This window comes from Balearica regulorum, chromosome 5 (assembly GCF_011004875.1).
Source record: "Balearica regulorum gibbericeps isolate bBalReg1 chromosome 5, bBalReg1.pri, whole genome shotgun sequence".
NCBI lineage: Eukaryota > Metazoa > Chordata > Aves > Gruiformes > Gruidae > Balearica > Balearica regulorum.
In genome coordinates, this window is record NC_046188.1 from 38,745,170 (window position 1) to 38,773,147 (window position 27,978).

Here is a 27,978-nt window from a genome sequence, read left to right on the forward strand (position 1 = left end):
TACTTTGTACGCAGTAAAAGAGCTGAATTAACAGGACTGGTGCAGAGTATTTTGCTTCCATTCTTTATTCTGTATGAAAACACTGGGTCATGGAGCCACATGGACAGGCTGTGAGCTGCACTGCTTTAGACCATTATTGCCAATTGCCATGGTATTTTACAAGGCAAAAACCCACAGGTTGTAAAAGAAGAGACATAGGGAGATCATAGAGAAGGTGATGTGGGGAATATGGGTAGACCATAGGGACAAAGAAGCTGGAAGGATTTCACAAGTCCAGTAGAACAGCTTACAGCTGTGCCTATGCTGTGAAATAGCTGCCACACGGACCTGCAAGTTGCACAGGCAGCCTAGGGATGCAGGTATGATGTGTTACTCCTGTGAAAATAAAACTGCGTGTCTACTGAGCAGCTCTTGCTTGCCTGAGAATAACTGTTGTAAACTTTTCATCTAGTGATAGCAATACACTCCTGTGCCCTCTATGTTTAGTGTTCAAAAAGAGGCTTTCCCAGGTAAAAGCTTGCCCTTTTTCTTCTCTCTCTACCTTAACTCTCCCTTAACCCTTACCTTTAATACAGGACCTCAGAGAATGATATATTTTTCTCCTACACTCTCCCTACCCCCGCAATATTGCTAAGCCTCACTTTGTCATTCCCAAGAGGGAACGGACAAGAGCTTTGAGCTATTAAATCCTGCTGTCGGTTCTTGCCTGAAAGAGGTAAGTAGGGAAACTGAAGGAAAGCAGAAGAAAGGAGCCTGTCCCTTGTCAGCATTCACCTGTAATGGAGGCAAAATGTGGGGTTAAACACCAAAACTAGACCCAGGAACAGAAATGAATGGGGTACTTACACAGTTTCATCATTCTTGAATTCCAACTCCCCATAAGTGTCTTCAAAGTCTTCTCCACCTCCTTTCGCTGTCCCTTCTACTGTCCTAAATGGCACTATGACTGTACCCCGAGCACCTGATGTCCTTAGGACTTTGACTTCCATCACACCAATGCTCTCACTGACATGTATAACATCACACTCAAATGTGAAGATGCCAGCATGGTCATCATCCAGTATAGTCACTGTGGCCACACAAGGAGAAGCCAACATGGCCTTTGGATATGGGGAGTTACTGAGATCTGGAGGTTCCTCACTCTCCACCACACGGAGGTTACTGAGCCGCACAAAGAAATGCTCATCTTCCTCAAAGATGTCATCGTCAATAATTCCCACTGAGAACTCCTTCTGGGTCTCCCCTGATTTCAAAACAACAGTCCCCTCTGTGAACTCATAGTCAGCACCAGCATTGGCAGAGCCATCCTCTGTTTTATAGTCCACATAGATAGTCTTGGACATGTCCCCTCCTTTCCGCACCACTGTCAGGAGAACGGCACCACAGTTCTCGAGACACTGGTAGGAGCACGGGTCAAAATAAATCTTGGAGATGAATTCCTCGGGTTCATCTGGCCGCACCTCATGCAAGCTGGTGCTCTTCTTGGCTTGCTCAGCTGCATGCTTCTTCAGAATATTGCCAGCTCCCGTCATCATTCTGGTAGCTTGAATGCGATAAAAGGCTCTGCTCTTTTGCTGATGAGACAGGGCATAGTAGTTAGCCATTTCTACCAGTTGGTCCAAGTCCTTTTCTGGGTGCTTTTGCTTCAGGTCCTTAAGGATTCGGATCATCTCTTTGCGAGATTCATCCACCTCCTTCCCCTCCACAGTCACTAAGTTTCCATCCAGAAAGTGGGAGTTCATCATCTTGCCATCCATCTCAATTCCCTTAGGGTGATCACCTTCTGATTCTATGATAATGCCCCTGTGCTTGTCAGTACGGTACTTTTTGTGCATATACTTGTAGAAAAGCAGACGTCTATCTGCTATCCAAGCCAGAAGGACGCAAAGTGGAAAGAAGAAAAGTGTGAGCAGACCTTCCCAGACCTGAACCACACCTGGAGAGAAGACAGCAAGGATCATGTACAACCAGATGTAAGCAAAGATGCTCCATGCAGCGGTGACAAAGAAAACCCTCAGGTGTTTTATCTTTCTCGTTTCTCCATCAGGGATCACATAGACACAGGTGGCAATGATGATAAACATATTGAAAGCAGCGCTGCCAACAATTGTAGATGGCCCCAGGTCTCCAGCTATGAATCCATGCCCACACACTTCTATCAGAGACAGAAGGATCTCAGGAGCAGAGGAGCCCAGAGCCATGAGAGTCAAGTTGGAAACAGTTTCATTCCAAATCCGAATGGTGGTCGTTGTGGTCTCTCCGTTGGGTTTCTTAATCGTGATTTCTTTCTCTTGTGACGTAATGACCTCTATAGATGCCATGAAACGATCTGCAATGATGGAGACTCCAAGGAACATGTAGATCAGTGCTACAAAGTATACGATAACACGGGCAATTTTGTCCCCAAGGGATGGGTTTTCTGGGTACCATATTGGCAGGATAACACCTTCCTTGCAGTCAAAAGATCCTGAACACGAGCTGTTTTGTACTGAATTGGTTGAGTCTCCCGTCAGGCCAGCATCCACCTGCAAACCATGCAAAAACAGCACAAAAGTAACCAGCCCAAAATGGAGGAAGGCCGAGGTGACAGGCTGCAAGCTTAACCACGCCATACACAAGATGCAACTTCCACTGTGTAGATCCAAAAAGGCCGAGAACCTGAAACAAACAAAACAGAGAGGGGGGAGGGAAGCATGAGAGAAAAGGAAGATGCAACATTTACCCAAACGCACTTCAGTATCTCACCACTGAAGAGTACTGGTAGAGATGCAGGGGTTGTCTCTCTGTCACTTTGAAGAAGGTATTTAGCAGGGCCTCTAACAAACTCTAATAGCATTTACATGCCCGGCAGATGAAGATCAATTGCTAGAAAAGTAACTCAGAGGAAAACTGCACATATGTAACAGCCTGCTCTTGACCTACAACATGTGCAACAGGAGTACTGAGTGCTCAGCTGCCACTTACCTAATGATGCCATGGTGTTCACCAGCACATAGCACTTCAACTCAGCACAAGAAACCAATCTAAAGGCTCCCCTGTCTCAAGGAATCACTAGTAACACAAGAAGCACCATTTAAGGCCAGTGAGCAATCTCCAAATTAAGTCCATGTGTTGGACATAATTCAGTTACAAATTATGGAGAACCATAACAGAGTGGCTAAACCATCCCCACAACCAGTCCCTCCTAATAGGCTGCAGAGTGTCTGGAAGGGTCCTAGGGCTACCCTAACCTTCTGAGGCACAGGGCCTCCACATTAGGAAGTAACAATGTCAGCCCAGAAACAGGGCAGAGGACTTGTGTGCTTGGCAAAGCGCCAAAGGCCATTTTTCACTAGCCCTTCCATTGCGATCTGGAGGATCACATTTTACATCAATAATCCTGCTTTTAAATGGTCACAGAAACCTACAAAACCACCACAGCTAGAAAAAGCTATGCTCACGAACCCAGAGGATACAGCAAAATGGATGTACCCACCAACATTCTCTCTACATCCCTAAGAAACTGATTTATTTTCAAATACCCCCTGAAATGAAAGTAATCTCTAACCTAAAATACCAGGCAAAAACAAAGGAGTTGATTGATGTACCACATAGATCTGGCATATCGCCACCCAATAAAGCCTTCTATTACTTATGGACTACATCGCTGTAGGGCTTGCACCACTTAAAATTGGATTCTGAACCCTTCACATTGTCATGGACCACACTATTCTCCTTCCTTTATATCAGGCCTCTGGAAGAATTTGATCTCAGGCTTAGCCAGCAAATCACGTTTGTGAGTCCAGACACAGCCAAGTATCTCACAGGAAACATCAAACTTAATAGCGGCATTATCTACAGCACTTGGAAGGTTCAAGAGCCTTAACTCCCACTAACTTTCATTGAGGTTTGTACTGCCAAATCAGTAGGGCTGGGATTCATTTCCCCTACTGTAGCTCTCTAAATCCTGGGCAGTAAGTTAAATGAAGTCACTCAGGTTCCCTTTGTAGCCAGAGGAAAGAGACAGTCGCTTCCAGGGAACAATCCTTCCTGTCTCGCCCCTCTTCTGACCCAAAAGATGTACTTAAGACACGCATCTCCAGAACGGATTTTGTCCTTCCCCATACCTCTCCATGGTCTCAACTAGTGCCCAGACAGCCAATGTAGAGCAGCTGCCTACCCTTCAGATGGCAGCAGTTCAAAGAGATGAACTGGCCCCAAAGCACTTGAGGAGGTCCCTCCCTACTCCCTTGCACTATAAATATTTCGGGCAACATTTTAATGTTATCAGCATTAACAAATGCATCTCGAATGGCTATTTTATCATCACGTTGTGTCGCTCGCCTCTTTCCAAAAGCGGGTGCAATTTTCCTGATACCAACAAAAACGTTTTTAACTTTCAGATAAAAATCTATAAAGACAAGTGAAACGGGAAGGAAAGCGTGAACAAGGACTGCAAATGAACAAAACCACTCCTGACAAAGCACGGCAGAGGGGAGAGAATTGATTATGCAGTATCAGGATCACAAATCCATATCTGACACCCTTGATATGAAAAAACAATACACTTCTTCATGTTACCTGGACTAATTCAGAAGAGAGTGATTCTCCCACATTAGCCTACTTACCTTCTCCCTCCAACTCATCTGCCTGCCTACCCCTAGCCCCGGTGCCTGACTGAGCCCCCAGGGACCAGCGGGACCCCAGAGCCAGTGAGGGCTGTTAGCCAGCCCCAGCCCCAGCCCCAGCCTTGAAGTCTCACTAAAACACCTCGCTGCCTACACAGCTCAGGGTCACAGGGAAGACTGTGACCAGCACCTACAGCTTGGGTTTGGCTGACATTCCCATCGTGTCTCCCCTCCCGCTCCGCATGGTATTTTACCAGATTTCTGGCTGCAGGATGTTGGGAAATTCCTGAGAAAGGGCCAGTGAACATGTGCAGAGTGACTATGAGCAGCAAGCCCAAGACCTCTGGGCTGCAAGGTAGATGTGTGCACATGCACAGTAAAGATGACACGTTCCAGGTGCCTCTGACTCAAGGTGCGCACAGAGACCAACTGCACAAGCACAGCAGCTCTAAAAACACCCCAGGGCACATCAGATCATCCTTTTCCGCACCGCAGTTGCTGGCAGGTATCCACCAACCTCTTGACACTTCCAGCTTCCAGCTCCTACTTAACTGTACAGCAGCCAGTCGGTGCTGTCTCTTCCAAGATCAGCCAAGCAGAAATGGCTGACAGAAAGACAGGAGTAATTTCAAAAACATCTACGTGACTCAAGAACCTAAATTTGGTTTCAAAAATGACTTAAGAGTCTAAGTATCACTTAAATTCAGAGCCTTGTCTAGGAATAGTACAATGACTAAACTGCCCTCTGAAATAAATCACTGCTACCACCAACCTTCCTCTCTGTGGGACAACCACCTTCTGTAATTAACACTCTCTGTCTACCTGCTGTAATGCTGTGACAGTTTCTATTGCTAGCCAGTCCTCTTTAAATTTTTATTTGATTTTAAACAGAGGGTAATTTCATTATTATTCCTCAAACTAATTGTATATTATTTCAAAACCAACCTCTACCAGGGTAGCCTCTGTTTATGTGTTTGGACCTCCAAACTCAGGCTATGGGTTGTAGACTGAAATCTTAGAATTCGGGAATCCTGTTCTTCACCGGTTTTCACTTGCTTTGACAAACATTTTAACGTTAAGTGGAGGTTACAATCATTTTCTGAAATAATACCATAATGACCTGATCCTGCAATTCTTTGACACAGATAAAACTCCCCAGTGGGATCAACAGGAACTTTGCCCACAGACACACTGTCTAATAAGATCTTAATATGTGTTCATTAACATGAAAAGCATTAATCTAACCAATCTGAAAAACCACAGTGAAGCATTCTTACTGTCATCACCCCTTGGGAATTAGTGCAACATAGAATAAAACTATTAAATTTTAAAACTGCTGTTAATAAAACATTGAGGTAACAGTTTTAACATTCAGATGACAGAGAACAGAAGAGTTAGAACTCACTCTGTAGCTCTAGGTCAACAAGGTTGCTTATACAAGGCATAAGTTTGCCCTCAAACATATCTACTAAACTCAGTCCAGAAATCACTAGAAGGGATGTACGTAGCTCTGGCCTGCCCAGAGCGAAGCAGACATGTCCCCTACCCCTCCTCTGAGTAGCAGCACTGATCTCAGCAGGGCTAACTGTGACCAGAGCCACCCCTCAGCACGAGTCCTGCTCTGAGGACCGAGCCTCCAGGAGGGCTTGCAGCACAGTCCTGAGTCACTGCTAGTCACCCAGGAGGGGTCACGGTGTCACTCCTCTGACGCCAGCGCGACAAAACACATCCACGTCTGGTGCAGAGAGGTGTCATTCCGGCAACGTCACTGCCCTGGCCGGGCAGGACGCAAACAACAGGAGGCTGCAGCAACAGCCACGAGTCAGTTGCTATCGGGTGATCTTCAGCCTTATACCATGAGGACCATAATTTCCACTCCCTCTTTGCTATCAGACACCATTTTCTCCCACAGGTCTCTGCCCCACTGTTGCTATCACATTGAATGTAGGCAAATAAGGGCAGTGGTACTGGGTGAAGTGTCCCCTATCTGGTAGGATAAGTTCAGAGCATACAATCAATGCAAACAAGAGACAAAAAGCTGAAAGTGTCCATGCAACAGAATGAGGTAGTGTTCAATAGCCAGGCTCTGGGAAGATGCATAACAGGTATTTTAGCAGGGGGAACTCCTTCTGCAAGAGTTGACAATGGCCACATGATCCATAAATCCATAAATAGAACCCATAAATAAAAAGATCAGTTCTTGCAATACTTCTGGAGACAGTCCAGAAAGTAGCATGGACCACGCTTGTCACACTTAAGCCTGCAATAGAAAATGACTTTTAGACAACTATCAAACTCTTAACGTCTTTGATAATAGCTGAGTTTCAGAAGACTGATGGTTTGGCTGCTGTGGATCTATAGCAAGGTAGCAAGCTGGGAAGGCTATACTTATCCCTTATTATTTAGCCTTTTGCATACAGCTGCTCACATGACTCCAAAGGCAAGGATATTTTCAAAAGGAAGCATTCACAACAAGAAATCAAATCAAGAGGCAACATAACACGGTGATGGCTGCTAACACGTAACCTCCACATATCAAGTTCCCAAGATCACTGCTCAGTAAATACAAAAGCAAAGGCGAACCTTTAAGTCCCTGTAATTACTTATTTAGGCAAAATTCCCCTTAAACCATCATAAAAACCATTGGATTTGACCTGCAAATAAGATTAGGTTGTCTGGCACCTCCCTCTCCTTCTCATCTCCCACCCACCCCCCAAATAAATCAGACACACGGCGTCCATCTGTGGGCGTACATCCTCTCTCCCCGACCCTGGAGTGCCCAGGAAAGGCTGCTGATTAGATCTGAGCACGGGGTGAGCCCCGTTCAGGCGTGGGCGCTACACGAGGGCCAGACAGAGGCATCTCAAGATCAAGGGTTTGGTCTATTCGACAAGCATCTGTCCCAGAGCAGAGTAGATACAGCACTGCTATTAGTGTCATCTTATAGCCCTGCTCCGAAGCTGGAGGAGACAGAAATAAGGTTCAGCTTAATAACAGGGCCTTACATTCCTCAGCTCCAAAACACATAACAGCTTTTTGATTAAGCACACTTTTTTTTTTTTTGTAATAAGCATCAGCAAAAATTGAAATTATAGCCTTTCTGCCAAAGAACACAAATAACTGAGTTTTAACAGAAGAGGTAATTCACCCTCGTCCCTCCCCCAAAATAAAAGCATAACAAAATATTTAATACAAAACAGAGCATATTTTTCAAACACTATTCAGCCCTTTGCTCATCGCTATAAGAGCACCCAGAGTGTAAATTAAGATTTACCTGCAAGCCAAAAGCGAGAGCAGTGCGATTAGATCCATTTTGTCAGACAAATGCAGGCTTCCAGGCACAGACCTGGCCTTAAACCACCACGCTGACGATGGCACACACCTATCTGATACGAGCAAAACCACGGAGCCCAGGCTAACACAGGCTATTGCACAGCAAGAGGTAGTTTAGCTCCCTACTACTGCACCAGCTAGATTTTATGAGGAAAAAAGCACTGTAACTCATGCTTAGGCCATGACAGATCCCCGCAGTTCAGCTCTACGGAAGAGTTATGGCAGGGAGCCGTAGGTGCTTGTTGCTTTGCACTTCCCAGTAAACATGCCAAGCCCCAGAACAAGCTGCCTACAGAATAACCCCCTCCGTACGTGTCAAAAGCAGGGGTTTTTCTCTCAAGATCATGTAAAAAGCTACCATAAAAAACCCAGCTCTCATAGCAAGTCTTTTAATATTTACAAGCTGGTGTCTCTACTAATTTGAGTAGTTCCTACCATTCTAGTGTGGTAAATGGGTGTTAATTGACATAACAACTCAAGTCTACTAATTCCTTACAGAAATGCTGCAGCGATGGGATGCAGTTACATTCGGCGATCCCAGGGGCTGACCCAAACGGAGCACAAGTCTGCGTACGGCTAGGAGCAACCTCCCAACACTCAACTTGCCTTGGGGAACTGGTCCATGCCGTTTTTCCTGTATTTTAGTATCCGTGATGCTCCTGGAGAAGCAGCGCCATAAATAGCTAACCCATAAAGGTGCCCGTACTTAATTGTCCCCTTCCAATACCGCACCAGCTGCACTTGACTGGCTGGGCATTTTACATCCTCATTCTCACCCCTGCTGAAAAATATCTGTACAGGATTGACGGATATATATGGATACAGGAGCTGCGGTTTACGCTCTGTGCGCAGATACGTAAAGGAGGAGGAGGCAGACGCTGAAGGCAGCCACAGCCACGCTCCTGAGAGCCGTCCTTATTTATGGTGTGGGCTAGCGCAGCCTCCTTGGGAGCCACAGCGCGCTTGCTCCTCCATTCCCCGTACACGTCTGAATGTCTGAGATCCCTCAGGCTGAGGGACAGCGAGCGTTACCCTTTTCATTTTTCTTCCCCCCAGAACTGTAGCCTTTTTTACATTCAGAAAACAAAACCTGGTATTTAGGTTGACACATAGATTAGCAGTGGCCATCCTTCTGCTTAAAAAGCAGTATTATCTGCTCTGATATAGCTGGCTTTTTTTCTTTCCAGTAATATTACACAATCTCACTGTTGTTTTTCTGAACGCTGTTTTGTAGTACTTTTGAGTGGCCATTTCACATGGCAGATACAAGGGACCTCCAGAGGTGATCTGGTCCAACCACCCTGCTCAAGCAGGGCCACCGAGAGCCAGTTGCCCAGCACCACGTCCAGTTGGCTTTTGAATATCCAGAGGATATTCAAGAACAAAGAATGGAGTCTCCACAACCTCTCTGGGTAACCTGTGCCAGTGCTCAGTCACCCTCACAGTAAAAAAGTAAAAAAGTGCAGGTATGGAGTCCAGGCCTGCTCGTGACAACCACATCCAGCGCTGGTGCACTCAGGGCACTCGGTACAAATTGCACTGTAGCGCTTCAGTGGCAAATGCCACTTTTTGGCATTTGGCAAAAAGTCACCTTTTGGAAGTCACTGGGAAGCCTCCATTGCACCACTTAGAAGCACATCTTCGAACGTCAGTCTTTTTATTGCATTTGGATGTATTTCTAAGCACAATTAAAGCCTTTAGGTGCTTGAATACTAGTGCTCATCTGAAAACACCATTCTTCGCAGTCTGAATGGCCCCAAATTGAGAGGGCAGGTACTTTCAAGCGCCTTCTTCGGGACCTTGATTTTATGCCTATGATACGAAAGGCCCAGTGAAGAGGCTGAAGGTTTCCTTTGAGGTTTAGGAGGCTGAGGGAAATAAAAAAAAAAGTGGAGTTACTGGGTGACCCACTCGGTGGCCCCCTTGCCTGTTGCACAGACTGCAGCTGATGGAGACAACCCAGAGCAGCCACCCGACAACGCGCGGGGTTGCAATAGGTGCTGACTCCTCTGCTGCAGCCTTCGAGGCAACGGTTTTCATCGCTCTCTGTCTTGCTGGTTCATAAAGAGCAACAAAGACCATTTGGGGAGGGGTGGGGGAAGGAAAAAAAATTATTCCAGCGGTGTGAGGAAAACTTCTTGTCAGTAAAAGACATTTTATGTACTGCCTGTGGCAGCACACAGGGTGTGTTATTTACTGCTCCTGCTTCACGGAGATATTATACTGCTGGTTCAGGTGCCACCATCAGAGTGCAACTTATCACCTAGTGACTCACAGCATCCTAGAGGAAAGATGACAGCAGCAACTCATGACATTTCTTTAGCACTCTGCTGACAGATCTACAACAGCTACAATTAAAGACTCTAGGATTCGTTGTCAACAGTGCATTTGTGCTGCAGAGCCAGTAGTTATTCGTACACAAGAGGCAGGCTAAGTGCTAAATAAGAGGGGAAAAGGTGTTGTAGCCATATCTCACTCTCTTTAGATCCAGAATTAGTTAAGAAAAATTCAGGTTTGCTGACAGAAAACACTCATTTGAGGCAAACAAAACAAACCACGTGATGTGCTGGATTTGATGCAACAAGTAGCCAGGCAGGGAGCCCTTGCCCAGCCATCTCATGGGCTCCTGGGGCAGCCACCAGCCAGCCACGCTGGGTGCTAACACTGACAGCCAAGGCACGCACCGCTCCGATCCTCCGGAAACACTCCTGTTTCTTTCTTAACTTCTCCAAGGAAAATAATTGGGTTTTGTCTGAATACAGAAAAAAAAAAAATGCTTTTACCAAAAATGCCACATCATGCACAAGAGAAATCATGAGCCCTCCACAAGGCTATTCAGAAGAGCTCCTTCCTGGCTCGGTGAGAAAGAAAATATTAAAAAAGCGAATGGAGGCAGAAGCAGCACAAACGGGGCAGTGGGAGCCTGGACAGAAAACAGGGAGAGGAGAGGAGGAGGAGGCGGCTACACTTCAGAAATCATATTTACCACTGCGGAGGAGAACAAGTGACTTGTCATTTGTCATGTTAGACTGAAGATTTCTATGCTCCTGTGTGCGATGGGCACAGAAATGGGGCGAATAGGAAAGGCCCTCACTTAGCCCAATTAGCACAGGTTTCACTAATTTCAGAATTAGACCAGAGCCAGCAGAGTTGTCTGGTCCGTGCCCCAGGGGCTCCTGCTGCATTCTTCCCCTTGCGAACATTATTTCCTAACACTTTGTCCAGCCCAGTTTTAAATTACCCAAGTGATGGCATTTCCACAACCTCCAATAGAGACTCTGCCATGATGTAATTTATCTCAGAGGTTTTAGCCGTCTTCCTTATATTTAGGATGAAATTAAGAAAATTTATACTGCTAGTTCTCATTATCCTGTCCTTGGAGCACTCTGAACCATTCTCCTCCCTGCCTGAGATTTACATGCTTCAGATACTTGTAAATAGCTGTTCTCCTCCACAGTTATTCTTTGGCCAAAGCTCACAAATTTATTTTAATCTTTATAAATTAGCCCAGGCTGCCCTTTAATCATTTATCTTGCTCTCCTCTCGGTTCTCCATCTTCGAGGTGGTCAGAAGCAGCCAGGTATCTGGGAGCATCATACCTCAGTGCCTGTTCCCATCAAAACCAGCAGCAGATCCGCTCTTCTTGGAGCAGGCAAGCCCAGCCTGGGCGGTGAAGTCTTACCCCTCGTCTCTGCCAAACAGCAGGTTTTCATGAGGTACTGGGCTGCTGCGAAGATTAAATCTAGATTGATATACAGACGCTGGCTGCATTGCTCACTTTCGAAGGTCTCTCCTCTCAGCCTGTTTGCTGTGTCCCCAGCATGGTGGGGCTTGCGTGAGGAGCACCGTTGCTGACTGGCACGCGTGCACCGAAAGCAGAGATTTCCAGAGTTTCAAGCAAGAAGTCAGGGTCTCCAGCTGAGAGGAGGGAAATACACTGTAACATGCTCACTGCTTCTGCGGATCTGAGCACAGCAGGAGGCATGAAAAATGCACTGAGCTATGGGTTATCCTCAAAATACCTCCCACTTCACTTGGAAGGTGCCAAACCTGTAAATTCACCCATTTGAATACAGTTATCAAATAAGATTTCACACAGCACCCTCAGCCTTTACTGACACATATCCCCACATATCTCTTGTTGACAATTTAGGTATCTTAATCCTTCGGTGGTTTTTTTCAGCTGTTAATTCTGCAATTGCTTTAAAAAAAGAACAATAACCCTCCCATCTACCATGATTAATTCATTCTTCGTAAGTCCAGGCTGTTTATTGCTCTTTGTTCATTTATGCACTAGCTGTTTACAGATTCTCTCTTAATATTAGCTCTGTTATTTGCTAGAGACTCAAGTCATATTTACCATATGGTAATTGCAGAGATGACACGGACAACAAACAGCGGAAGCCGAGCTGCTACAGCAATTACAGTAAGTGGCAGCAGCCTCCAGGCTATCTGCTACCCCACCTTCATTTCTTCTCCCCCCCACCCTCTGATGGCTTTCCTTCTGGACTGTATAAAGCCATGCGCCACTCTGATCTCTACAGCGAGGACAGGCAGAGATTTGTTCATCATTATGGCATCACCAGACAGGATTATTCACCTTTCAGTCTGTGTTTCAGCTGCAGGTCTGCCCTCCCTGGCTGCCTGCTCCACTCTGTCCAGTCAAGGGTAGGTCATCCAAAATATCGTCTGGAGCTAGTCACCCTCAATACCCACATTTTCTCTCTCACTGTTCATCAGCACTAACTTCCTCCTCTGCCCCATCCATGGTCTCAGTGTGTCTCAGAGAGTTCACCAAGGGAGTCGCAAAGGACCAGATTTTACAGGGTAGTTAGAAGCTTAATGGAGCGGCTCTTTAACCCACTTGGACACCTTGGCCCCACTGAAATCATGGATTTTCCACTGGATGCCTATACATGATTTAAAATTCCTGCAGAAAACCAAACAGATGACCATGAAGGGCCACTGCTGTCTTCTCCAAAGACAGACATAAGGTTTATTTCTTGGTTCCTGACAAGACCACTGGGCAGGTCCCGCACCCAAAAGGTGTAGGGCTAAGTCAGGTAAATACGTGACTTGATCCTTCAAGAAGATTACAAAAAATCGAGACTACCTATATGTGTATGCCAACTTGGGAGCGGTGCATACAACAAAGCACCTTGTCTGCAAAGGATGAGGCTCCTCCCTTGCCATTTCTAACATGCCTGCAATGATACTCTCCCAGCGGTCAGCAAGTCTTAACTTAGATACTAGCAAGAAACATTTGAAAACTGGATGCAGGGAGTTATGTATCAGAAGAATTTCCTAGCAAAGTACATAATAATCATGCTGTTGTTTATCTCCAAAGCTGAAGAAATAGCATTTTCATTGTATTCAGAGCACTACTTATACCAGCTTCCCTCCCTTGACCCTCCCCTCCAAAAGCCTCCTTTGACACAAAGTCATTTTAAAAGTGAGGACTGTCTTTCCAGCCCAGTCAACCTGCATACCATCAGCTGAAGGGTGGCAAGAGAAGAGAGAGGGTCCTTCCGACCAGATTTTCCCTGGCGTAAATCAGCACAGGTCCAATGAGCTCAAGTCAGCAGAGCCAGCTTACTCTACTGGAAGAGCTGCCTGAGGAGCTCTGGCAACATTACATATAACATAAACCTCCAAAAGGAAAGCTTCATCTACTTCCTCTTTGCTACTCACGTCACACACATCAGCTGGGGGGCATCTTCCTGCCTTGTCCATACGTACTCCTGTCCATCCCGCCCCGGTTCCTCCCTCCCCCTGGACACTCCATGCTGGCCCTGGATTTGCTACGACTAGTCCTGCCAACAGGAGCAGCTGAGTCATGGAAAATGACCACATCAGCCAAATGCACTGAAATGAGACAAGGGAAGGAGAAAATCCTCCTTCCCCCCACAACCCCAGAACCCAGCAAACAAGGCCTGGAGTCTTTCTTCTCCACCATGCGCCCAGTGTCACCTTGGATCAACATCCTGAAGCACCTCATCCCAAAGGTACCTTGACAGGAGTCACCAGCTTCATGCAGGTGCTTGGATAACATGCTTGTCCCATACAGGCACCTGCTGTATGGCCTATTTAAGCCACCGAGGCAAAGAGAGAGCACAGCCTTTTTCCTGCCACTGAGGGGCACAGCCTCCATTATTGATGCTAGCAGTCCCAGAACTCCATCAGTTTTACTGAGGAGCTCGAGTCCCCTTCAGGCACTGCAGAAATTATCCTTCCATCCATTTCTGCAGAGAGAAGATTTAAACAGAGATGTGCTCTACTTGCTTTGAAATCCAAATCTCCCCTAAGACAGGGCTAAGGCAAGAAAATTGCAGGGTCCCTCTCCTGCTGGGAGTTTCAGTGGAGGACTGACTTGAGCAACAGCTAAGGCAGGAACGAACAGCCTGTTTTCACAGCTTTACTCCGCACTCGGCCCCCATCCCTTGCTCCCTCAGCCCAGAAAGTCTCTCCCACCCAGCCATACCTCTGCAGCAGTGCCCTGAGCCCGGCCCTCCCTGCGATCACTGATGACAGTAACCCCTGTCATCCGGGAAACCTGCCACAAATGATGGAAAAACATGCTTCGTCCAGGAAAGGAGCAACGGTCCCCAAACACCAGCAGTGGGACAGGGAGAGCGTCCCCCCAGGCAGGGCCACCATGACTATTTAGTTCAGGTCAGTGACATAAACGGGTAAAAGGACAAGCACAAAAGGTCTTTGACAAAAGGACGATCACTTTTAAAGAGAAGCAAAGCCTTGAAATGAATCCATTTTGCTGTGGGAGCTCAATGAGCAGACAAATGAATAAAAATGGGTTTTCAATGAATTTGGGCCCTGTATCCCAATAAGGCTCCACTCCACAGTAATCCTTCTTTCTTCAACCCATTCTCCCTGCACTCTGCTCTCCCCGCAGACAGGCACACAAACACCTCCATGCCCCTTGCCCTGACCTTTCCTCCCACAGCAACCCCTGCGGCCCTTCCCGTACCCAGCTACCAGCCAAGCAAGAGTCAGCACACGCTGCAACGTGCTGGCCAGCTGGTCAGGAAGCCACCAGGACCACTGGTGCACATTTCATCAAGTGCCTAAGACACCGATGGCACGTGAGAGACTACTCTCTTGTCAGAGGTGACTGCAGCCAGCTTACTGTGTCTGATAGCTGTTGGGTCCCATGTAGATACTTGCAAATCACGACCGTGTCACCTCTGCACGCTCTCTTTGCAATGGTAAGTAGATGAGGTTTCTGGAATCCTGCATGACCAAGAATGTTCCTCAGCCCTTGCACAACTCCCACATCCCCTCCCTCAGCCTTCTCCAGGAAATCAGCTTTGGTCAGAGGTACAGAGCAGGTCAACCAGGCCAAAAGAAGCTCAAGGCTAATACCAACAGAAAGCTCCCAGATTCGGGGTTATTTTATCTAGTGAGCAAAGGAAACTTGTAAAATTCTGTGCTGCGCATTTGTGCAATCTGTGGAACTCAATGCCATAAGAAATAAATTAAGTACTGGAAGGCTCAAATTAAAAACTAGATGTGCATGGAAATATTCGAAATATCCATAGGTTTACCAGCCAGGATGCATCCCTCCTCTTGCACCAAGGCATATTTCAACCATTGCTTACCAGTTTTTGTGAAACTGGCTCATGTGCGTGTACTGTGAAAGCTGGAAAAGGCCCTTCTTTCACTGAGCACCTGCTTCCTGACTGGGCCAACCTCTTGCTTCATCCCAGCAGCCAAACCCATATGGACCTGAGAGACAGGCAGAAAGCCACACAGAGAGGACAACCAAGGATTGAACATGTGAGGGATGCTGTTAGAAGACTGGGAAGCTAGAAGGCATGGAGTTGTTGTGGGAAGTGGGGAGTTGGGGCAGTTATTGGAGAATCATGAAGAAATCTATATATTTAAGCAAAAGCGGAGGAGGGAAAAGGCCAGAGCTGGGGGAAGGAGAAGTGGTCCTGACTGACTGGGATCTATGAAGCAGCAAGGAGATGGATCTAGGCAGGCAAAAGGCAAGCCGGCAGTTTTTTGAGAACGGTGTAGGTGCACCGAGTACAGCTGAGCATCTTCTTACCTTCAGTCTCCCGGTGCGATTCCCCAGAGCAGAGGCAGCTCCGCTGCGCTCTGAAGGTTAAGCTGTGCCTTCTGCCTGGCACAAGAGCACAGTGCAGCCAATGGGTAAAACTGCCTACCTACTTAAAAGCAAACCCCAACACCGCCAGGAGGGACAGGCTTTATTTTTAGCTGGGACAACAGCAGGGTCACTGCTGGTGCTGCATTTCCCCATGGAAGCCAGGGTTTCATGGAGTGTGCTGTGCACGCAGGGTCACCGCGGGGGAAACATCTGTCAGGTCAGCTTTGGGGAGATGGATTATTTAAGTTAGAGGAGGAAACATTTACTGGAAGAAGTGAACCTGAAACTACTCTGGAAGGTTAAAATGGAAGGCAAAAAATGATGCTTAAAGAGTCAGAGCAGGTGGTAGGGCAACATCTAGTGCACCCATCTCCAAGTACTCAGAAAGGAGAATTCCCCATCACGTCTAACTCCTGCAGCATCCCCTGTGCGAGCCTCCTATAACCCAAACTTTGAAAGGCTCATTCTTCTTGGGGACTGCCAAAAATAAAAAGCAGCAGCGTGTCGTTATCCCTCATTGGGATCCTTTGCAAAGGAAAAGCACGTACAGAGAGACCACCCACCTTGCCTTTCACCTTAAAGACAATGACACCGAGACCTCCACCTCACCCTGGTCCTCACACTGGGGTCCCCAATTAGCCCCGAGGCAGGCAGGTCCCCCCGGACTCACTTACTGGCTAAGCACAGCACCCTCAGTGAGCGCAGGGCAGCAGCACAAACTTAGCCCGCTGCGACCTCATGAGGACAAGGAGTCAGGTCCTTCCCTGCTAGTGGGTTTCGTGGGTGCAAACCTAATAAAACAGTTGGCACCGCTCCCACTTGCACTGCCAGGGAATGCAGTCTGGAGGCTTCAACATGGAGAGATTGTTGTTGATGAAGTGCTGAGTGCTAGTGTGATGCTTTCAAGGGACTTGAAAGAATTGAGAGCAGAGGGGAAGTTCTCATTTTATTCTCTTCTTGAAGAACCTGAGTCCATTTGGCATGTTGCATCTGAAGAAGCAGCTTGGCCTAGACTCTCTGAGGTTTTTTTGTTTTTTTTTTTTTCCAATCAGGATCAACCCCTGTGCATGTTCTTAGGAAGATTTTACATTAAAAATTATTTTGTCTTTTTTTTCCCGCCGATTCTTGTGCCTCTTAATAGCTTAAGAAGCGCTTTACAGACCCCATCACTCTTGGGTTCTTTGCAACTAATTTGCATTCAGCACCATCCATTTCATCAAGAGCAGACTTCAAGGCTGAACCAACTCCAAGCCTTAACTGCTGCAGGCAATTCAGGCAGCAGCTTCACAGGTGGAAGCAGGGCTTCTTAAGCCAACCTGAACATTTTCCACCACCTCTGGTCATTTGTTCCCACTCTGCACTAGCTCTCCCTTTTTTTTTGTTGGCGTAACTGTTTGAATAGCTATGCCATGAGTAAGGACCAGGAACTGATCTGCCTGAAAAGTCAGCAGGACCCACCACCTGGCCACACATGCCACTGTGCCAGGACCCTGGAGGAGGTGGGAAAGGAGCAGGAATAAGCAGCCAGGCTGGGAAGGCTGTGGAAACCAAGGTGCAAATGACAAGCGTGGCAGGGGCATGAGTGGTGTGGGCAGGGGCAGGTTGATCTCTTGCAGCAGTGAATCCTGCAACACTTCCTGGACCATTTAACAGCCTCGTCCTGCTAGACAAAAGGCAAAGACACATCTCCACCTCCATTTTTCCCAACCAACATGCGTGTTCTAGGGTCACTGAGTAATCCTAACCAAAACCATGGAAGGGGATAAAGGTGTTTATTAAGGTGAACTTTAAGCTCAACATCAATATATTACTTCCCACCACGGAAGGTCCACCTCATGGTGGTAAAACAAGACATCCAGGCCTTAATGCCCCAAAACAAATTTTCCTGAAAGCAAGCAGTATAGGGGACAACAGGATGGCTTCTTCACACTGAGCATTACTCTGAGACCCCATCCGTCACCAGCCAGGGTGGGCCAGCAGCATGGCAGAGGCAGCGCCGCCTCCCCCAATTTGGGTGTGGGGAGCTGTGGCGCTGGGGCAGCAGTGGGTTTCACAGCCTACCTGGACCCTGGTGACAGACTCTCTCCTACCACTACTCACACTGAGGGCAGCTAGGACACATCCAGACCGAGCTGCAGCCCGACCGCAGAGCGAGGTGCAGGCACGCTCTAGCTCTCCCTGATTTTGCCCCAGCTTCCAGCAGCACGCAGCACACCAGCACACCGACAGGGCACCTCGCGGTGTCGACACTGGAGACTACCGTTCGCTCCTGGACATGTCACCTTCACCACAACCTCAGCAGTCAGATCCAAGTGCCCTCTCACAGGTACATCTCTGCATCGCTACATTTCTTTGGATTAAAACCGTATTCTGCTTTGCTGCTGGAGAGTGCTGCTGTTTGCTTTGAGACAGCCCCCACGTACCAGCCTAGGAGAGGGTGAGGATAAAGCAGTGGCAATGCAGTCTCGTATGTCTATATAGTTTCTAAAACTCTTTGACACCTCCCCGGTTGCAAAACATGCCCAGCAGCATAGGATATTTAGTATTTCTGATTGCTCTTGACCTGGCTGTCTCTGCTGCTGTCCTGAGTTAGGAGGCTTAGGTAAAAAGACAGCAGAGTAGGGGAAGGAAGCAAACAGAGCAAGTCCAGTTTTGCAGCCTTGAAATAATCTGCTAGTGAATGGAAATGCTGAATGGAAACAGAAGCTTCTCCCTAAATCTGAGTGCTCTGGAAAAGCTCCCTGTTTTATTATGATGGAAAATCCTCATTGGAGTGTTTCGTTAGAAAACAAGCTATCATAAAAGAAACGTTAAGAGCCCTAAGCTCCCCTCTCTCCCATGATGCCAACTGTCAGAGACATCAACGACAGCTCAGCTGTGTGATCAAAGGCTCCAGCAAGCAGATTTAAAGACAGAATTACCAGAAAATTGAGAGTTGAAGGAGCATGGGGGCATGATCATCACCTGTTTATAAATGTGTCTTACGGGGTGAACTAATTACTTTACGATGCTGTGCCGCAGGGACAACGGCACCTGGGTCTTCTCGTTGTGACTCTGGCAAGATGGGGTGGTGGTGGTACCTTCAGAATGGCATGACACATCCCTGCCGCCTGATGCCTTGCTGTTCCTGCAAAACCCTGTGAGAGAAATGCCTAGAGGGGAGATCGGGAGGCCGTCGTGCTGAACTTAGTGCGTGCACATCCATGATGGCCCTCAACCAGAGCTCGCAGTTTAAAGGATTAAGGCAGAGAGAGCAGAGAGGAAGGAGGGAAGCCAACTACTGTCTATACCACGTTACCCCCCAAGCAGCCCAGCAGCCCACTTAAGCTGTGGGAGGCTCAAGGTGGTTCCTGGATTTCATTCTGGAGGTGAGCAGGGACAGCAAGCTCATCTTCAGCCCCAAATCCCACAGCCCCATATCACTGAAATCAGCAAATGTAGGACCAGCACAGAAGGTGCTTTAAAGGTGTCCCACAAACAGCTTGTGATCTCATGTATCTCTCGATGCATAAAACTCTTCAGGACAGAGACTATCATTCATTAGACATTTGTATGGCACTTTGAAACATGGGCCCCCAACCAGGCTGATGCCTTTAGGAGTTACCGTTATCTAAACATTAAATCAACAACAGTATTAATCTATGTCACAATACCTAAACACAGTGGGTGATGGCAGGCAGAGCATCACAACTATCAATTTCCTGGCTTCAAAGATTTTTTTTTTCCATTTTAAGATTTTTTTCATCTGTGTAATTTAATTTCCTTCGCTTTTTTTTAAAAAAATACAGAATTAGATATTATTGCCTGATTAAAAAAAAAAAAAGGAAATTTGACCGACAAGCAAAGCCATCTTTTTAACTGTTGAAGCACATGAAAGGCATCTGAAACACAACAGCAACAAAGAACAAGGAACTATTCATCAACGCCACTTGGTCATTGGGAAAGCTTAGGGGAGGAGACTGATGCTGTTTGTTTAAAACAAGCAAACAAAAACCTGACAGACAGACCATTTATCTGTATAGTGCTTCACTTGAAAATATTGGTGGAGGGAATACATCTTAACTTGGTTTCTAATAAAAAGTGCTGACATACGCTGTTATGGCACTTCCCTGCCTTGGGGATGGAGGATGCCTATCGCTGGAAGGACCCTCTGAATCCGAGGGATACGTGCGGGATCAGGTATGACATGACAGCAGGTCAGCCCAGGACCTTAGAAAAACCCTTTCCTGTCCAGCCAGCAATACCATAGGACCTGCCACACTTGGACCAGCCTCATCTGACTTCAGCTCCAGAGGAAGGCAGAGGAAGCAGGGAGGCTGGATTCATCCCTGGGTACCTCTTTCCTTCCTAGGAGCCAGCCAAGCAGAAGAGCAGCGCCCTGACTGCCCTGCGACCACCACGAAGAACAGCTGCACGTGACTCCCAACAACAAAGTCTGCTCCGTCGGACCAGGCAGCTCCTGCTCTCGCACCTGCCCAGGGAGAGCCTATGGAGCACAGCACGGTGCACGACCCAGGGCATGCTCGGTATCCTGCCCAAATACATTCTCCTATTCTGGGTGCTAGTTCCCAAGACAGAAGAGAGTGTGCTTCCCGCGCTGCCCAGGGCGATGGAAAAGGACAATCCACTTGGTGACAGCATCTGCAATCCCTGATGCCAAGCTCTCAGCTTTGCAGAGGAACAGGGCAATCTCTCTGCAAGGGACAAGCGCTATGCAGAGCAGCGTTAGGATGGCTACACATCCACCTTCCCTCTCGCACCCTGTCACCCACTAGTTACTGCAACCATGTCCTCACCAAATCCCAACACAGGTAGAAAAAAATCATTAATAATACAAATGAGACCCAGGGAGACGAAACGATGTGCCCAGCAGCATGCTGGAGGCTTGCCAGAGACCGGGAGCCTACCTGCACTTCCACTGCCCTCACACAGGACCTCAGCAGCAGGATTACCACAATCTGTCATACCTCGGGCATTTGGGAAACGCTTGAACCACCCGCTTTCTAGTATAGGACTCACGTTCAGCCTGGGAAAAAAAAAATAGACTGCTATACAGCACCTTTTACCTAGAGCTCTCTACTTATTCCCATTCAGTCCTCTCCTTCTGCACCCTGGTTAGTATTACACCCTTTTATTTACAGTAGGGGGGTAACCGATTTGACTGCCATCACACTGCACGCTACTGCCAGCACTGAGAGCTCCCGGGCTGCTCTCGCTCCTCCCCAGCCAGCCCTCGGCAGTAGCTGGACGTGCTCTTTTCTAACATCACTACTTCTGCTCAGGAAACAAGTCTTGTTCCAGTTGACCACAGAAGCCTGAATGTAAGCACCAAACATGACTGACTTCCTTAGCTAAACCATGATCAGGGTAAACAAACACCTGCAACAGCGGTGGATGGAGCAGGAGCAGGGACTCCCCAGAAATGCTCGTGCCACGGGGGAGCGATGCCTCTCCCCACTGCACCAAACCTACAGAGCACCTTCAAGGCCTCTGTGTCTAAGCAGTCCCCCAAAGCCAGCTCTGCTCTCCTGGGCTTCCCGCCAGGCTCCCAGAAAGCACGGGATGAGCACTCTTGAATGGGAAGATGCCGCTGACCGTTACCTAAGTCTTCCAGCCCTGTCCTCTCCAAAAATAAAAAAACAGCTCAACAAAATCACCCTTTTGCTCTATAAAGAGGAATTAAAGGACTACACGTACAAGCATGAGGAGGAGATGTGCATAAGGCACCCCTTCTCACCCCCACTGTTCCTCCAGTGTCTCACCTTAAATCTGAAACAGATTTTTAGGGTGAAATCCCCAGAAGCAGCTCAGGAACAAACGGAGGAGCCAGGAACCCAACCATTACGCTACAGCTCCACTTGGGGGGGAGGAGGGGGAAATGGCCATAGCCTCACGTTTTAGAATAACAGTTAAAATAAAAAACCAAAACAAAAACCACTTGCAACGGTTTCATCTCCCACCCAGGGTGACTGATACTTTAGGCACAGGTGAAAAAAAAATAAAGCCCTGAAGAAAGGCTGGGAGGGCGGAAGAGTATGAAATTACCCAACATTTAGGTCAGCTCGTATGCGTGCGTGTGTCATTCCTCTCTCCCTGCCGGCCGGGGGCTGCGGGGGCCCCGCAAGCGGCCCCGTGCCCTATTTAGGGCAGAGCCTGGCGCAGCAGCTCGATCTGACACCCGGGGTAAACAAGCCCGGCCCGGCGGACGGAGCGCGACAGCTGCCCGGGACGGCGGCCCCGGCGCCCCTGCCCCGCTGCCGGGGCTGGCCCGGCCCGGCCTCCCCCCGGCGGAAAAAAAAAAAAGGGGGGGGGGGATTAAAAAAAAAAGGGGGGGGGGGGGGAATTTATAGCACTGCATAAGAGGCGCTTCCCCCGCCCGGCAGCCCCAGGTAGAGCCGCCCCCCCCCCGGGCTCCCCGGCATCCCTGCGGGCCCCGCCGAGCCGAGCAGGGGCACCCCGCCCGGCGGCAGGAGGGATCCCCGGGCTGCCGCGCACGGTGCTGCGGGATCGGGCTGCTCCTTGCCGCGCACGCCCTGCCGGAGCCCGGCGGCTCCCACCGCTCCCTTCTTCCCTCTCTCCCTCCTCTCCGCCAGGCCCCGGCCCCGCAGCGCCCGGCCCGGCCCGGCGCCCCCCCCCCGCCCCGGCGCGCATCCATCCCGCAGCGCCCGCTCCGCGCCGTATGCAAAGCCCTCCCCCCGCAGCACACACACACACGCACACACACACGCACCCACACATACACATACACATACACACACACACGGAGCCGCCGCGGCTCCGGGAAAACAGGAGGAACGAAGCGAGTTCCCAGCGCCTGGGCAACGTTAAATCCCCTTTGCCCCCCCAGCCCGGGAGATGAGCCTGCAAAAGAGCCCTCCGCGCCCCCCCCCCCAGCACCCCCAGCTCCACGGCCGTTCCCATGCAAGGCGTGAAGCCCCACTTGGTAGGAGGAAACTTAACCGCCACGCTTGCGTCTCCTACGGAGCAGGGGGTAGCACCCTCTTACTTACCCCTTCTGGTTGCTTTCCTGACTTTTTTGTGGAGGGTCGGGCGGGGGCCTGGGGGGGTGGGGGGGCTCCGCTGGCTCCCCAGTACAAATCCTTCCGGTTCCTAAAGGGAGCTCATCGCATCTCCCGGTGATTCACCGACGGTGCGTGCGGGTACGGGGGGGTTCGCCTTTGCATGTCAGTCCAAGTTGCCTTGCTCGCTACAAAACCTGTGCTCTCTTTTGCAGCTGTCAGGGTGAGCGGGGAGGTGCATCTGGAAAAGGGGGTGGGGGTGGAGGTAAATGTTGATAAATCCACCAGCCTTGATCTTCAGCTCCGTGCGGTGGAGTTTGGGGAGGGAAGGGAGATCTGGCGAAGGGGGAGGAGGCCGAGGAGGACGGAGATGAATGGGGGTCGAGGGAGGGGGGAAGAGAAAATGGATTGTACCCCAGATTGCCACTGAATCTGCTGGGCTTCCCCCGCTCCCGCTCTCACACCATCGGGGCTCGGTCCAGGCTTCCCAGCATTACGGTGCACGGCAAAGCGCTGAGCCTGATTTCTGGGAGCCAGCGAGGTTTGCACAACTGCAGCAAGAAGCCAAATCAAAAAGCCAATCTGCGAGCCTCCAAACTCCACGTCACCCTATCAGCTGGGAGCGAGAGCTGCAACAGAATTACAAGCCATGCATATTTATTCTTCGGATCCAGGGGGGGGATTTTCAGATCGTTTAAAGCAAGGCATGATGAAACCAGAGCAAACCCTTTCCAAAATAAATAAAGGCATGTAACGTGCACGCACTCACACATCTCTTAACAGATTGCCGTGGGTATATATATATATAGATAGAGATACACGCTCACTGAGCGGCAATCACTCCTGTACCCTCCAAGTATATTGACTTGACTTTGTGTATTTCAAGCGAGGGAGGGGAAGAACATGGTAGTTGAGCCTCAGAGCAGAAGATATTGATTGCATATCTGAAATTTAAAGCATCTGCCAAACACTTCTGAGGGATTAAATATAGGCAATGTAATTACGCAGGCAGACTTGGTGCTGGTATCCATTTCAAGCTGCACGTTTTGGTTTGTGCTTGCAGAAACCACCCAGTCATTTTTTTTAAACCGAAGTCAAATAACAAGTTGTGAGACAGCAAGTAATTTTAAGGTAAAAAATACACATTGCCTGCAAAGTTGCTATTTGACTTTGGCAGAAGACGACTGGAGGCTGGTTTCCAGGGCCATGGAACAGGACAGTAGCTTTATGCCTTGCACAAAACACGTCATCACGTTTGCACACAGGTTTGTCTCTCCTTGTGATCCCCTTTTCTTCACCACAGCAGACGTGTGCCTCCAGATTTACTTTCTGGCATGGCTTCTCACTTATGTAAAGAACCAGCAAGCCCGTGTACTGTGGGGCAGTGATCCCTGTCACAGGGCCATTCCGCCAAAGGATGGGCTGTTTCATCCTCCCGAGAGGAGCTGTGCCTGCTCTGCGTTACCAGCGACTCCTCTTTCTCCCTGACACCATGAGGGAGCAGAAGCCTCCCGGTGCGACTCGAGCACACGCGCAAGTGCAAACTGTCCCTGTCAAAAGCAGCTGCGTAAACTGCCGTCAGAAACCTGAGCCCCGGCCCTACGCTGGGCAACAGCTTTTACCTCGGCCAGGCACAGGCAGGGGCTGTACAAAGAGGGAAGGGGAAAGGGCAGCAAAACAGTTACGGGCAGGCTGGCACGTGAAACAGTTGCATCTACTTCATGCTGCTAAAAATGGGTAAGGAAAGCTGCAAATGGGCTGTGGTGCCCTGCAGGAAAGTGTAGACCATCACTGAAAGTCAGGGGGTACGCTCTGGTTACGGCTCCTCAGGGCAGCCCCTGGCCCCACACCTCAGCACAGAGGGGATCCAGAGTCCTGGAAGAGCAGTTACCCATTCTGGTCTGGCTACGTACTGTTATCAGGGCAGAGCATGGAAACACAGAGACAGAGGGGCAGCCATGGAAGGCCATGAGGGGACACGGCTGCTGCCAGGTGGGGTGAACAAGTAGGAGATGGCAGCACAGAAGAGAGCAGAACATCCCGGACTCAGCTCTGTACCTCCCCAAATGCCACCTGCCACTCCTGCTGTCCCCAAATAACCCAAGCAAGGCAGTGTTCCAGGTGGGAATGTGGCACAGGATGCACGTGGGCCAGAGGACGAGGTGAGATCTAACACGTGCCGAGGGTGCCCGAGCGTGGGGCACCAGCCAGCCCCGCACAGGGCTGCACACATAAAATCAACAGCGCAGCATCGATGGCTGAAAACCAAGACCAGGTGGATGCAGGGACTCTGGTGCTGGCCAGTGTCACCCGCTCTCAAGGTGGCCACCTCCAAACCTCACACCCCTGCCAGGGGGGACAGACCCCGGGGGTGGCAGCTCTCCAGCCTCCTCCAACACGGAGCGAAGGAAGCCATCCCAGCCAGCACGGGGAAGGTCTCCCAACCCACGGCTCATCATCGGAGGTTCCAAACAGCCGCTTGTGTTCAAGGCTCATCGAGACCAGGTCTGGAGTTGAGGAACCGCAGTACAAACTGCTCCTCAGTGGGAACAAGCCCTGGGGGCGACACACAAATTTACAGCTGACAATAACTTAAGACAGACAGAGTTCTTTACTGTGCACAGGTGTTCCATTTCACCTCATCTTCTCAACTCAGTACATAAAATCATGCCTAACACGTTTAAGAAATGCTCCCAGGCATTTCTTTCTTTCCTTCTTTTCCATATGGGCCTGGTCTTGCGTTGCTCAGCTGAGGCAGAAATTGTTCATCACAAAAGGGAGTATACGAAATTTGTTATCTCCTTAGTCTTAAAGGTGTGTTTGCGAGGTACTAATCCAGGATGAAAGCACCCAAACCCTTTACATAATAAAACTATAACACCCCCCCACCGTCTCATTTATATTAGCTTTAGCAAATAAAATACAGGGATTTCAATCTCCTGTGCTGCTTAGCACATTCTCACTAAACAGGCTGTGATGTCAGTTTAAAAAACATGATGACAGTTTAAAAACATGTCAGTTTTTAATGAATACCAAGATCACTTGGTGTTTCAAGTGTTACTTCACCTAAATCAAAACCACTGGAAGACTATCAAATACTAATATATTAAAGGAAGACACACACTACTTCTTTCATAAAAGCTTTTCTCACTCTCCGTGAATGACAAGCATAATTAATTATTACATTGTGCAGCAACAAAAAAACCCCCACCACACACCAAAATTTGTAAAGCAAAACCCAGTCTCCTCCAGACTCCTCCATAATCACCCGAAACCGAAACCACAGGTAGGCAATGTCACTCATGAACCAGAAAGGCATCAGTTGGGTGCTTTTCCCGTGCGCAATCAGTACCTTAATCCCACTCTCAAACCTGTCTCCAAGCCCTTGAGATTTGGAGTGGAACAAGAAATGCAGGCTTTGCTCTTCCTTTCCTTGTCCATCTAAGACTAGAGAAGATTTTCCTAACTTAATCCATGCTTTCAACATCTCATGGCTTCAGTCTTCTGCTGGCAACTGTGCTGATAATAAAGATGCTGACAGCAGAACGTAGCCGACAGCAGCGCTGTCGATAAAGACAACGTGCGTAACAGGCATCGACTTGCTCTGCCAGGCCAACATCATCTATCGACATAAAAACCTGCCGGTGTCCTACAAGTTCCAGAAGAAACTCTGGGAGTGTGTTAGCTGAGTCGGAAAGGATGTACTCCTTCCCCTTCACCCACCAATGTGCACTTAGGACATATGAATGAAAATTTCACACATCCAAAATTTCAGGCAGGTATGGCCATATTATTGCTATATTATGGCAGACACCACAAGCTGCAGGTTTGTCTCCTCCTTGGAAAATTTCTAGCTGAGCAAGGCCATAGGAATTTCTCCCACCATCCTGCTGTCCTCCCATCTCCAGCCCTTGGCCCAGCGACCCAAGAATGGCCACAAACGCTATCCACATTTGCCCCATTGCTTGAATACAAGCAGCCCAACTGCTGGCACAAAGTTTGTACCTAAGGGCCTGGCACAGCCCCCTTTTCTCATTCAAGATTTTGTCTCAGTGAACCTGGGTTATGTGTCAGGTTATTTTTTCATAGCTTTGCTTTTCCTCTCATCAGCTTTCATCCGGTGCCTGTTCACGTTCATGTCAGAAGAGATGGGATAATGTGACATCTATTAGCGTGATGCATCTGCAGAGCCTTGAAATGAAGTTCCAAATCTGAGAAAAAAAAAAATATATACTTTCTAGGGGAAAGGAGCCACCAGGCAGGAGGCAGTTTCAAGGCTATCAGTGATTACAGAGCACATGAACCCAGTTTAAATGTAAAAATCTGTGCTTTATTTTTTCCCTCATAAAAGCCCGCTTTGCAAACATGACAGGTGCTCTGAGAGCCAAGCTGGGCTTTACACACACATCCTCGACTGCACAAGATCCTATCAGACAAGCCATGGGACACTTGGGACAGTCCATGCTCGCTTTGTGGCACTTCCCGTGACCAGCGGGCAGTTTCTCCAGAGGTCCTAACAAATGGGTTACTGCCACAGATGCACAAGGAAGGATGAAATGTTGCTCGTTCTTTGTGTATCCTTTGCACACTGATCAGGAAGGGGTGAAATACAGGTTTAATCTCTCTGATCCCCAGATGTGGCTGTGACGGGTGTCGGGTGTGATAAGATCCTCTAGACTCGCTGCAGAGCTTCCTAGGAGGTTTAGTTTGGGGTCAGAGTCTGTGTTCCTCAAGGCCTGGCTCAGAAGGGAGGGCAGTTCTTTGTGTGACCATCTTCACCGTCGCAACTGCATGTGGAACAACGTAGAGACAAGCCCACATGTAGGTAACTGATTCCACAAACATGCCCTGGTCTGGGCTTACCAAGGGTGTTCTGTGTAAGTGAACATGG

At 48.7% G+C, this 27,978-nt stretch overlaps 1 protein-coding gene across 4 annotated transcripts in view; it reads right to left on the reverse strand.

The window, feature by feature from the left end:
* The window catches only part of SLC8A3 (solute carrier family 8 member A3), a 115,755-nt gene extending 92,139 nt beyond the window's left edge, over nt 1–23,616 (reverse strand). The window contains exons 1-3 of one of the 4 annotated variants that reach the window (XM_075754246.1): nt 23,502–23,610; nt 23,079–23,328; nt 847–2,658 (exon numbers count right to left, since the gene is read on the reverse strand). In XM_075754246.1, the coding sequence (XP_075610361.1) occupies nt 847–2,612 (1,766 nt within the window). In that variant the 5' untranslated portion in view covers nt 2,613–2,658; nt 23,079–23,328; nt 23,502–23,610. Of the gene's footprint in view, nt 1–846; nt 2,659–13,631; nt 13,650–23,078 lie in introns of those variants that run through there. The other 3 variants (XM_075754248.1, XM_075754247.1, XM_075754245.1) reach the window with 3 other exon arrangements.
* Between the last annotated feature and the right edge of the window lie 4,362 nt (nt 23,617–27,978).